Source organism: Plecotus auritus (assembly GCF_963455305.1).
Source record: "Plecotus auritus genome assembly, chromosome: 9".
Lineage (NCBI taxonomy): Eukaryota > Metazoa > Chordata > Mammalia > Chiroptera > Vespertilionidae > Plecotus > Plecotus auritus.
Window position 1 is genome coordinate 53,124,273 of NC_137783.1, and position 13,295 is coordinate 53,137,567.

The following is a 13,295-nucleotide window of genomic DNA, read 5'->3' on the forward strand; positions in this document are numbered from 1 at the left end:
TACATGCTCATGTACTAAAAAAGAAAGGCAGTAATTAATGTCTAGAATTGATAAGTCAAGAATTGGCGGCATTATTCAGACAAACGTAAACATATGAAGGAACAGCGAAAATAACTGAAAATGGCGGCCTGAGGGCATGGACCAGGGTGGGATCAGTTGGGATGAAATGGTTTGGAGAATTGCTGTTTTATAACAAGGTTTGGCTTATGATGAATATCTAATATTCATCATAATATTCATATGTTACTTTGATGTAGACAGAGGGGGAAAACACACACACACACACACACACACACACACACACACACACACGACCTTTTTGGAGCTTAAAAATGGGAGAAAAATTGGAGATTTGGGGCCCCACACCTGCTCTCTCTTGGAGACACAAGGTGAAGACATGACCATGTCCTGCTCAGTTGCCTCTAAGAAGACCAGATGGAAGTGTGGCCCAGGACGGCCCAGCATCCTCTTATCTTTGCAGAAAGCTTTAGTTTACAAATTGTTCCACATATTTCAACCCACCCGATCTTACCTCAGCATGCTGAGGGTAACTATTGCCCTTTCTAATTGCAGACGCTGAGACGGGAGTGGCCATGCTGGCTCACCCCACCCCACCGGCTCAGCTGGCGCAATCACAGACGCACTTCTCCCCAGGGAGCGGCACTGTCACCTAAAGTTATTCTGTCCCCTCAACATTTTAGAGGAAAGAGGAAGAGGAGCGGAAGCGAGGAGAAGAGCAGATCCGCCGCCAGGAGGAGCAGAGGGCCAGGGAGCTGTACTGGACGCTGAAGCAGGCCCAACTGCAGAGTCCGGCCAGCGAGAAGGAGGAGCGCGAGTGGGAGGAGCAGTGTGAGTAGAGCTTGGTCCTCAGGGCCCAGACCCGCCTGCCTTCCCCACCCTCCCCTCCCACTTTCTTATTTGCTCAGCCTCAGTCCAGTTTACTCAGCCAGAGGTCTTTACTCAGAACCACCCATGTGTCCATCCTGCTAAGGAGCAGAGGCTAAGGGCTCTGAGCTAAGCCCTGGGGACCCAGAGATGAGGGATCAGGGTGCTTATCTTGGAGGGAGACACGCAGGCTAAGGGCTCGGAGGGAGTGTCCTGTGCAGCACTGTCAAGTGAAGCTTGATGGTGGTGTAGGAATAGCTGAGGCAGAGGCCGGAGAGGATGCTGTAGATGGGTAGCCAGCATGGGTAACAGCATAAAGGCTTGTAGTGTGCTGAGGCAGTGGGAGCTGTCTGGGGCGGGTATACAGCTTGGAGAGTGTTGGGTGCTGAGAAGGTAGATGGGACAGGGAGGTGGAGTCAGGGCAGAGGCGGTGTTTGGTGTGCACCCAGGCTTGCTGCAGTCAGCGTTGGTGGGACCTGCAGACGTGGAAATGACTGTCTTGCAGGGAGAAGTTTTTACTTCCGGTTCCTAGAAACAGAGGGTTCGCCACTCAGGGCCACACAGGGAAGGCCCAGGGTTGGTCAGGAAGCAGAGGGAGTGAAGGGGAATGTGGGCAAGAGCCTGTGTGTGGATTCCGTGGGAAGGGAAGGTAGGCTTAGGCTTGGCTGGTTTGAACCATTTCTGCAGGCTTTGGGGTAAGGAGCTGTCTCCAGTGGGCTGATACCTGGCCCTGGGTAATATTAGGGCAGATGGATCGTGACCCAAGTATAAGAACTAGCTACAGGAAGTGGCAGGGACATGGGCTCTAGATGGGTTGGTTTGCATGTGGAAAGGCAAGCCAGTCTTTTATAATCCTTAGGAACTGGCTGGCTCTGGGAGGGGTGGTCTCTAGGCCCCAAGGTCCCAGATGTCAAACATAAAAATACAGAAAACAGAAAGGCATGTTATACAGGTGCGCAGTGGGAAGCCTCTAAAGGTGAGTGATGTGACTGAGGCTGGGCGTGGGAATGAGAGGGGAGGCTGCTGCAATGGTGCACTTCAGAGACCACTGAACCAAGGCCACAGCAAGGGGAGCAGAGATAGGAGGTGACGTCCACTCCCAGGCCTCTGGTCCTCAGCCTTTCTTAACCATATGTCAGATTCATCACACAGACTTTTAAAAAATTGAAATGTAATTCCCACAACATTGTACACATCTCTTTAAAGTGTACAATTCAGTGGTCACAGTCTACTTACACAGTTGTGCAACCATCACCATTATCTAATTCCAGAGCATTCTCATTGCCACAAAAAGAAACTCTGTGCCCACTGGTTACTCCTCCTGCCACACCCTGGGAAACCACACATCTATCACGAATCTAATTTCTGTCCTTATGGGCTTGCCTATTTTGGATATCCTATATAATAAAAGCCTACTATGCTAAGTGTCCGGTCATCCGGTCGTCCGTTCAACCAATCAAAGCGTAATATGCTAATGATATTCTAAGGCTGCTCAACTGCTCGCTATGATGTGCACTAACCACCAGGAGGCAGACGCTCCAACTGCTAAGTTAGCTTGCTGCTGGGGTCTGGCTGATTGGGACTGAGTGAGACGGGCCGGACACGCCCTGGAGCCCTCCCGCGGTCCCTCCCCGGCTAGCCAATCTCCTGCATCCCTCCCCAGCCCCAGTTGTGCACTGGTGAGTCCCTCGGCCTGGCCTGTGCCCTCTCACAGCTGCCCCTGGAGCTTCACTTGCTTCCCAAGGACAACAAGAAGAAAGATGTGGGAAAGTCAGCCAAGAAACAAAGGCCCAGTGAACTACTCTGGGGCAAGGCCAAGAGGAAGAGGTGGTCCAAAGGCAAAGTCCAGACAAGCTCAATATCCTAGTATTGTCTGACAGAGCAGCACAGGACAAACTCTGTAAGGAAGCTCCCAGCTATCAGCTTGTGCCCCGCCTGTTGTCTCTGAGACAGAACGCGGCTCCTTGGCCAGGGCAGCCCTGCGGGAGCTTCTAGTACAGGACTCAGTAAACTTGTTTCCAAGCCCAGAGCTCAATAATTTATACCAGCAACGCCAGGGTGGGGAGGCCCAGCTGCTGGTGAAGATGCAGGAACAACAGGTCCCACAGCTGTACATTTTGAAAAATAAAACTTTATTAAATAAAAATAAAAAACTATACACACACACACATACACTCATGCAAACTACATCAAGCTAAAACATTACTGCACAGCAAAGGAAACAATCAACAAAATGAAAAAGGCAACCTATGGCATGGGAGAAAATATTTGAAAACCATATATCCATTAAGGGGTCAATACCCAAAATATATAAGGAACGCATACAACTCAATAACAAGAAACAAATACTTTGATTTAAAAATGGGCAAAGAACCTACCTAGATATTTTTTCAAAAAAAGATACAGCTGGCCAATGGGTACATGAAAAGGTGCTCAACATCTTTAATCACCAGGGAAATGCAAATTAAAAAAAAGGTACTACCTGTTTATTTTTGCTGTTGGTGTCATACCCCAAAAAATCATTGCTAAGGTCAAGGAACTTTTCCCCTATGTTTTCTTTAGGAGTTTTATAGTTTCAGGTCTTACATCTAAGTCTTTACTCCAATTTTGTTCTTTTGCATATGGATATACAGTTTTCCCAACACTATTTGTTGAAGAAATGATCCTTTCTCTATTGTGTATATTTGGTGACTTTGTTGAAGTTTAGTTGACAGTATATGCATGGGTTTATTTCTGGACTCTCTGTTCTGTTCCATTGGTCAACATGTCTGTTTTTATGCCAGTACCATACTGTTTTGTTTATTATAGCTTTATAATCTTTTTTCATAATAATTATCAAATTAATATTGATAATAATAATTATCAGGTGAGATGTCTCCAGCTTTGTTCTTCCTGCTCAAGATTGCTTTAGTACTCAGAATCTTTTGTGGGTCCATAGGGATTTAATGATTGTTTTTTCTATTTCTGGGAAAAATGCCATTGGAATTTTGACAGGGATTGCATAGAATCTCTAGATCACTTTGAATAGTATGGATATTTTAATAAGATTAATGCTTTCATTCTGTGAACTCAGGATATCTTTCCATTTACTTGTGCCTTCTTCATTTTTTGTCATCAGTGTCTTATAGTTTTTAATGTACAGGTCTTTCACATCCTTAGTTAAATTTATTTCTAAGTATATAATTCTTTGTGATTCTATTGTAAATGGGATTGTTTTGTAATTTATTTTTTGGGTAGTTTGTTGTTAGTGAATAGAAAGACAACTTATTTTTTTGTATCCAATTTTGTTGATTTTGTATCCTGCAACTATACTAAATTTGTTTAACAAGTTTTTGGTGAAATCTTTAGGGTTTTCTATATTCAAGATCATGCCATCTGCAAACAGAGACAATTTTACTTCTTTCTTTCTGATTTAGATTTATCTTATTCCATTTCCTTTCCTAATTATTCTGCCTAGAACTTCCAGTATTATGTTTAATAAAAGTGGTGAGCGTGGGCATTCTTGTCTTGTTCCTGATCTTGGAGGAAAAGCTTTTACTCTTTCACCACTGAGTATCATGTTAGTGGTGGACTTGCCACATATGGCTTTGTTATGTTGAAGCACGTTTTTTTTTTTTTTCTTTACCTAATTTGTTGAGAATTTTTATCGTGAAAGGATGTTGAATTTTGCTAAATGCTTTTTCTGCATCTATTGAGATGATAATATGATTTATATTCTTCCTTTTGTTCATGTAGTGTATCACATGGGTTAATTATGTTGAGCCATCCTTGCATCCCAGGAATAAATCCTGCTTGCTCATGGTATATAGTTATTCTAATGTACAGTTGACTTTGATTTGCTAATATTGTGTTGAGGGTTTTTTTCATCTGTGTTTACCAAAGGTATTGACTTGTAATTTTTTTCTTGTATTGTCTCTATTTGGCTTTGATATGAGAATAATACTGGCTTCCTAAAATGTATTTGGAAGAGTTTGAGAAGGACATTGACATGGGCAATAGAAATTATCAGTAAAGCCATATGGTCCTGGACTTTTCTTTCTTGGGAGATTTTTGGTTACTGATTCAACTTTCTTACTAGTAATTATTCGGTTCAGATTTTCTATTTCTTAATGATTCAGTCTTGATAGGTTGTGTGTGTCTAGGAATTTATCCATTTCTTCTAGGTTGTCTAATTTGATTGTGAATAATTATTCATAGTTGTTTCTTATGATCCTTAATATTTTTATGGTATTAGTTGTTTCCTCTTTCATCTTTGATTTTATTTATTTGTGTCATCTCTTTTTTTCTGTAATCTGAATGTAAGTTTTTCATTTTTATTCATCCTTTCAAAAAACCAGTTCTTAGTTTTATTGATCTCTTCTATTTTTTTTTCTAGTGTCTAGTTCATTTCTGCTCTGATTTTATTCTTTTCTTCCTTCCGATAACTTTGAACTTAGTTTGTTCTTCTAGTTCTTTAAGGTGCCAAGTTAGGTTGTTAGAGATCTTTTCTCCTTAGAATAGCTTTTGTGGCATTCCATGTTTTGATATGTTTCCATTTTCATTAATTTCAAGATATTTTGTCTTCATTTTCTTTTTGACTTCTTTGACCCATTTCTTGTTCAGAATTGTGTTATTTAATTTTCACATATTTTTGAATTATTCAGTATTCTTACTATTCCTGATTTTTAGGTTCACACTATTGTGGTCAGAAAATATATTTGATATGATTTCAATCTTTTTAAAAACTTTAAGACTTATTTTGTGACCTAACCTATGACCTATCCTGGAGAATGTTCCATGTGAGTTTGAGAAGAATGCTCAATGAAATATTTTGTGCATTATCTGTTGGTCCATTTGGTCTTAAGTGAAGTCATATCCAATGTTTTCTTATTGATTTTTCTGATTGAACAATCTGTTCATTATTAAAAGTGGGTATTGACATCAACTATTATTATTGTATTGCTGATTATTTCTCCCTTCATAATCAGCAGTGCAATAATCCTGAGATAATATTTACTTTATATATTTAGTTGGCATATATATTTATGATTGTTATATCTTCTTAATGAATTGACTCCCTTATCATTATATAATGATCTTCTTTTCTCATTACCATTTTCTTAAAATATATTTTTATTGATTTTGGAGAGGAAGGGAGAGGGGAGAGAAAGATAGAAACATCAGTGATGAGAGAGAATCATTGATCGGCTGCCTGTTGCACCCCCTGCACTGGGGATCAAGCCTGCAACCCGGGCATGTGCCCTTGACTGGAATAGAACCAGAAAACCCTCAGTCCGCAAGCCAGTGCTCCATCCACTGAGCCAAACCAGCTAGGGCCTCACCATTTTTGGCTTCATGATTATTTTGTCTGATACAAGTTTAGCTAACCCTGCTCTCTTTTTATTTCTACTTGCCCGGGATATCGTTTTCCATCCAAGAAAGGTGAGCATTTGGAAAGGCCTGTGGAGGAAATGACATTTGGTTTGGAAAAAGTAGGGAGGCAAAGAAGGCAGGGAAGGGCATTTTAGCAGAGGGAACAGCACCAAACAAAAACAAGGTCATTGTGTGTATAGGACATGGCACATGTTTTAATGTGCCTGTAGCCTGAAGTTCAATGATGAAAATGAGGCCGGAAAGATAAGATGGTCAAGAGCTAAGAATACTTCATTCATTTAAATTCAGAATACAAGGAAAAGAAGGGCAAAGGTTATACTGAAAAAATAATGAACAATTACAAGTGGAGTCACATGAGGTTACTATGGGGGGCAGGGAAGGAGACCCAGACTGGCAGTCCGGATTGGCAGTCCTGTCCTAGCTCTGCCCTTACTAATGTGACTGTGGGCCAGTTCTTACTCAGTTGCTCAGTCTCTTCATTTGTAAAACGGGGGTAATCATTTTGAGCTGAGTCTTGTTGAGAGGGTGAAATGAGAGGGAAGAAACCAAGGTACTTTCTAAGTTGTTTCTCGTGAAGTGTTTCTCTTTTTGTAGCTATACAATGAGATGGAAAGTTATGGGCGGGGCTGCTGTTTCGTTGGTTTGGAGAATGGAAATCATCTGGCCCGAGCGCTGCCTGATTGTGAATTAATGTGCTGCATGGCAAGAGAAAGGGGAAAAAGCTCCAAAAACCAGAAGAAAGACATGATAATACAGGTCCCATGATTTTAATTCCTCACTTTATGCTTTCTTAAAGAACGGTGAGCTAAATTCTGGAGCCTGCCATTCAAATTCAGCAAAGCCATTCTGCACTCAATTAATTTAATATGAAAGATATAGTGGGCCATTAATCTACTGGGAGCAGCAGTTTTTGATTAAAAAAACCTAAATTAAATTCTTCAAGTTAGAAAAAAGGGGAATTGTTCCCTTTCATATCACTTGAATACAGACTTAGTTATTCAGTTCAAACAGCAGAGCAGGCTCTGGCTTCTGAGAAGCAGAAATTCATTTAATTATTTCTCAACTGTGAACTTGTTGGAGTGGGGAGTTCAGTAACATCTAGTTGCCCAGAGATTTAGAGATGAGCCAGGATGACTTGGTTAGTGATATTATTTACAAAAATCGGCCCTGTATTATTGTGTGTTTTTTAAAAATATATTTTTATTGATTTCAGGAAGGAAGGGAGAGGGAGAGAGAGATAGAAACATCAATGATGAGAGAGAATCATTGACCAGCTGCCTCCTGCACGTTCCCCACTGGGGACTGAGCCCGAAACCTGGAATCAAACCATGACCTCCGGGTTCATAGGTCAATGCTCAACCACCGAACCACGCACTGTATTGTTAACCCCTTCCCTTCCTCCTTGAACTGTGTGGCCTGGCTGTGGCTCCTCACCCACAGCTGCACTCCAGTTGCCTCACTCCCGCTGGCATCGTCAGAGCTGAGTGAGGAAACGTGCCCAGGCCCAGCACAGAGGCCAGTGATGTGGGTCCCATTCTTTTGCCTCTCAGAAAGGAGTGTGCTGTGAAATCTGGGCTTAACGTCAGTGATTCTAAAATGCCGTTTGCTGAGACAGGCCGAACCCGAGGGGACTGTGGAGATGCCGTGTGGTCTGGAGAGGGGGTGGGGGCAGAGCAGAATTTGGGGCTGGAGGGAAAGCTGAAGGATTCCACAGGAGGAGGGCCTTTTCTACCCACTGACGGGATGGGCAATCGTGCCCTTTCTCCTTCGTCACAACCCATTGCAACTGCTCCTGAACTTGATGCCACGTGGTTTTGGTTTTACAGCTCAGAATAAGGCCAGTGTGAGTCCCCACGTGCCTGGTACGTGGCCTGCTTAGGGTTCTCTCTCCTCTTGATTGTTCAAGATTCCCCAAGGGCTCAATGTGGCCCCAAAGCAAGTCATTCTGAGGATTCTGGTCTTAAGGGATCGCTGATGTTGCTCCTGGTGGCCACAGGGGCTCACTGTGGAAGCCATCAGGAATTGCGGGCAGGACAAAGACCGTTGGCAGCTGACCTCAGAAGCCTTGGCGTCCATGCAGCCACGGGTGGAGCTGGCTTGCATTCCCTGAGGCTCGCTTCTCAGGGTTCACTGTCTTGGTGCCAAACCCACCTATTCCCCAGGGGAAGCTGCTCCAGCAGGTTGGGCCACCAGAGGGCTGTGTGCATGCGCATCCTTCAATATCTGCACTGCCTGCTCCCCTTTCCCAGAGGCCAGGGAACCTCTCCTTTTCACAAAATGTCAATGTTCCCATTTTCCTGACAAGGCTCTTGACTCTGCTCAGCTCTCATCCCACCCCACGTCCTCCCTGTGTCCACCCCTTTGTGCCTTGACCAGAAAGGCCCTTTCTAAAGATGGCATTCTAGTTCCCTTATCTCACAGTGAACACAACAACAACAATAGCAACAACAACACAACACCAGATCACACACAATGAACCTCTACATGTGTCAGGAGCTGTCCAAGCCCCTTCTATGCACTCTCATTTACCTCTCAAAGCAACCCTATGGACCCCCATTTACAGATGAGGAAATAAAGATGTGGTAATTCAAGTTGCCATGGTCACAATCCAAGGTCACATGGAGTAGAAAATGGAGCAGAATTTAAACACACCTGCACTCATACACAATTTAAAGCGTTATTGGTGCCTTTTCCTACATAGAGGATTACACACTGATTTTCAGAGACATTATTCTATTCACCCATGGGGTTACTACAAACTGAAACTGCTTTGAAACACTCAGTTTCCTGGAGGACGTAGCTGGACCATCTGGTTCTGTAAAGCATGGGTTCTTTTTCTGTCTGGGCAGAGCTTGGGAGAGGGCCAGGGACCGTAGGTAAGTTCTCTGGAGAGGGGTCTCATGAAGAGCAGCAATGAAAGATCTCCCAGGACTTTGTGCCCATGGAACCTTTCCTCCTGGGATATCACAGGCACCCTTACCTCCACACGTCCAGACTCAATCCTCCTCCTCCTCGTCCTTCCTCTCTGCCTTATCACCTGCCTGCCATAGGCAGAGGCTGGCGGCCAGGCTTGTCTCTACCAGCTTGTAAGGATTCAACCACCTTAATATTTTTTGAATTTATACCTCTCCTCCCCATTGTCCTGTCTTAACTTTGACCCCTGTTGTTCTTTGCCTGGATTTCTGTTTTCTGAGTCTTCCTTCTTGTCCCTGTCAGAGTCATTCCCAACAATGGAACCAAATCAATCTTGGAAAAGTGCTCTATCACTGAAAACTTTTCAGTGGCTTCCAGTCACCCTTGGGAAAGCATGGGTGAAACCAGTTCAGTAGCCAGGGCTGGTTGGTGTCCTAAAAGGCCTTTTCTGTCCCTGCATCCTCACCTCTTGTCCCTCCCTGCGCACTCTGCCTTCTAGCCACGTGACCTGTTCCAAGGGGGATGCCCGAACTCCCTCTTGCTCTGGGCCTCTGGCCCTGAGCTTCCTCTGCCTGGCATACCCTGTGATCAGCCTCTCTTGATGGAATCCTGTGTGTCCACCAGCCATCAGCTTAGAGGCCCTTCTCCGGAGGATTTCTCTGCCTGGAGATCCACAGCATCCTGTGACCTCTTGGCCCCCCCACCCCCCAGCTCTACTCACCATTTGCGGGTGTGTCTCCCTACTAGATGGTAAGGTCTCTGAGGGCAGAGGCTGCTCTATCCACATCTCCTAGCACCAACCTGGCAGCCAGCTGAGATGGTGCTTTTGTGAAAATTAGAAAAAGATGCCCATTCCTCAAGACTCTGAATGTGGTGACTGTGCCCCCTGCAGTTGTACAAGGCACAGCTTGTCCTGCACGGCACAGAGCTGGCGCACAGTAGGCACTCAGTACACCTGGGCTGGATAAATGTACACACCCTGCCCGAATGTGCCATTGAAAGTGTGGGAAACCCTGCCTCTCGCAATGATGAGCCTGGTTGTATCTGTGGAGCTCTGTCACTGCTCACAGAGACTCTGGCGAGAGGAAACCCACTCCGGCATCGCCTCAGTGTTGGGGAACTGAGCAGGAGCCGTGGGCAGATGAGAGCATGAGTCCAGGACAGCCTGGCAGTTTGGGCAGCCCTTAGGTGAAGGGTGCTGAGACCCAGCGGTGTGCAAACTTGTCCTAGGCTAGTCAGAGTTAGGAGCCACGCCAGGCACAATGCTCCCCTCCCACTCCACCGCCCTCCTCCTTGGCCAGAGGCGGCTGAAATTCCCAGGTCTGATATGGGTGAGGGTGGACTCCAAACACTGTGAGATTTTGGTTTTCGTAATTACTGAGCAGGAGGGTCCAGCTGGCAATCCTGGAGAGCAAGGTCCCAGTTCTGAGGACGTGCCCTCAGGCTAGACAGGTGTGGGCACATCCCTGACAGGAGGGCTGAGCTGAAAGGGACAGCTTCTTCTCACCTGCAGATGGGGGGCAGGGGGTGAGAGGGGTGGGGACGAGGTGGGCCCACAGCTGGGCACACGTCCAGCCAACAGTGACACGCAGCTTCACTCTGGCCTCTTGATTCCCAGCCAAACTGGGAGGTTATAGAATGTCCATTCTTAAAATATGTGGTAAAATATACAACAAAATGTACCATTTTAACCATTGTAAGTGTAGAGTTCAGTGGCACTGGGTACATTCACATTGTGCTACCGTCACACCAACCCCAGAACTTTTCCATCTTCCCAAACTTCAACTCTGTCCCCATAAATATTAAACCCCCTTCTCCCTCCCACAGCCTCCGGCAGCCACATTCTACTTTCTGCTGATGACTCTAACTACTCCAAGTACAACATTAGTGGAATATAAACAGAATCACACCTTATTGCCTGTTTTGTCTGGCTTATTCACTTAACAGTGTCCTCACGGCTCATCCGTGGGTCAAATTCCCTTCCTTTTAAGGATGAACAACCTTCCTTTGTATGTGTAGACTGCGCTGTGTTTCTCTGTTCATCCATCGATGGACGTTTTGCTCCCACCTTTTGGCTATTGTGAATAGTGCTGCTGTGAACATGGTGTGCAAATCCTTGTTCCAATCCCTCTTTCAGTTCTTTGGGGTCTATATCCAGAGTGGAATTGCTGGATCATACGGTAACTGTATGTTTAATTTTTTATGGAACTGCTATACCATTTTCCACAGTAACTGCACCATTTTACATTCTTAACAATACACAAGGGTTCCGATTTCTCCATGTCCTTGCCAATACTTGCTACTTTCTGTTTTTTTTTTGTTTTTTGTTTTTTTTTTACTAAAAATATTTACTAGAGGCCCAGTGCACAGATTTGTGCACTGGTGGGGTCCCTTGGCCTGGCCTGCACCCTCTTGCAATCCGGGGCCCCTTGGGGGATGTTAGAGAGCCGGTTTTGGCCCTATCCCCACAGGCCAGGCCAAGAGACCCCACTGGTGCACAAATCAGTGCACGCGACCTCTAGTATGCATATAAGATCTTTGGTTAATCTCTTCTCGCCCTCTCCCCTCCCCCTTCCCTCTGAGATTCATCAGTCTGTTCCTGTTTCCATGCCTGTGGTTTCTGCTCCTGCGTTGAGTGTCTGCCCCTGGTGGTCAGTGCGCATCATAGCTACTGGCTGGTTGGCCAGTTGGCCAGTCGCTTAGGTTTTTATATATATATAGATAGTAATCATTCTAATGAAGGTGAAGTGGTATCTCAGTGTGGTCAGTCCATTTTCTATATCTAAATCCAGCCTTCCTTGGAAGTCTTCAGTGTTTTCATGCTTTGTCGTCTTTCCGCTATTTCTGTGAGATGAGGCTGACCCTCCCTTTGAGAGAAGGAGAAAGGAGACCCCTGGTCCCCTCTGCTCTGTGTGCAAAGCGGCCCTGGAGTGCCTGCTGGACAGGCCTGTGGGAGTCCTCGGGCGAGTGAGGGCTGTGGGAGGAGGCAGCCGGCTTGGTGTGAGCCCTCATGGCCACAGCGGCGGGTCCTCGGGGCAGGAGGACAGCCCAGTCCTTGCTGGCTCAGGGCAAACGCTGCCGTGGTTGCTCCCAGGGTGGCTCCTACTGCTAGTTTGCTGTTTTCGCTGGGTTAGATGAAAAAGCACTCCATGAATTCTGCTTTCTCACAGCAGATTCATGGGATTCAGGCCAAATCCTTCCCTGATCTTGAGAAGGATCTAAAAGCAACCTTTTAAGGTTCTGAGTGTAGTTTAAGGGAAGCTTCAAATTGTCACAGGATAGATTCCACCTGATGGACGGGCAAGGGTGCCCCCTCCTGGACGGGCCAAGAACTGTTCCTGGCTCTGTTTTGGACTTCACAATGCCAGGGCTAATGAAAATAAAAATTTTAGTTAACTTACCATGGTGCTTACTGATTCTAAGTGGCTTGTGTTATTAGCTTTCCTCACCCTCATCACAACTTTATGAAGTAGTGACTGTTACCATCTCCATTTTCCTTATGAGGAAATGGAGGCCTAGGGTGATTAAATGACTCGTTCAGTGTCACGCAGCTGGTAAATGGTATTGGGATCTGCACCTGGGCACCTGGCTCCACACCTCGGGAGACTTGATTTAATAAGATGTTGTTTTTTGATGCATTTCATAGTGTTTCTGTAAGTTTCATTTAATCTTTATAACTCAGTAAGGCAGACATCCATGTCATTCTCATTTGACAGAGGGGCAAACGGAGGCCTGGAGACTCTCTTAGGGAAGCTGTGGAATGTTGGTAAGGATGAGGAGAAAAGGGAACCCTTGTGCACTGCTGGGGGGAATGCAAATTGGCTCAACCACTATAGAAAACAGTATGGAGGTTCCTCAAAAAGTTAAAAATAAAACTACCATATGGTCCAGCAATGTTCTGGGTATATAACCAAAGGAAATGAAAACAGGATATTGAAAAGATATCTGCACCCCCTTGTTCATTGAACATTATTCACAATAGCCAAGATAGGAAAACAACCCACATATCCAACAGTGGATGAATAGAGAAAGAAGATGTGGAAGACACACGCACACACACACATGCATGCACACATGCACGCACACACACGCACAATGCAATATTATTCATCCACAAGAAAGAA

At 45.1% G+C, this 13,295-nt stretch overlaps 1 protein-coding gene across 1 annotated transcript in view; it reads left to right on the forward strand.

The window, feature by feature from the left end:
• The window catches only part of SH2D4B (SH2 domain containing 4B), a 74,029-nt gene that overhangs the window by 25,195 nt on the left and 35,539 nt on the right, over positions 1-13,295 (forward strand). Inside the window, exon 3 of the mRNA XM_080641208.1 lies at positions 702-849. Coding sequence (XP_080497334.1) covers positions 702-849 — 148 coding nt within the window. The remainder of the gene's footprint in view (positions 1-701; positions 850-13,295) is intronic.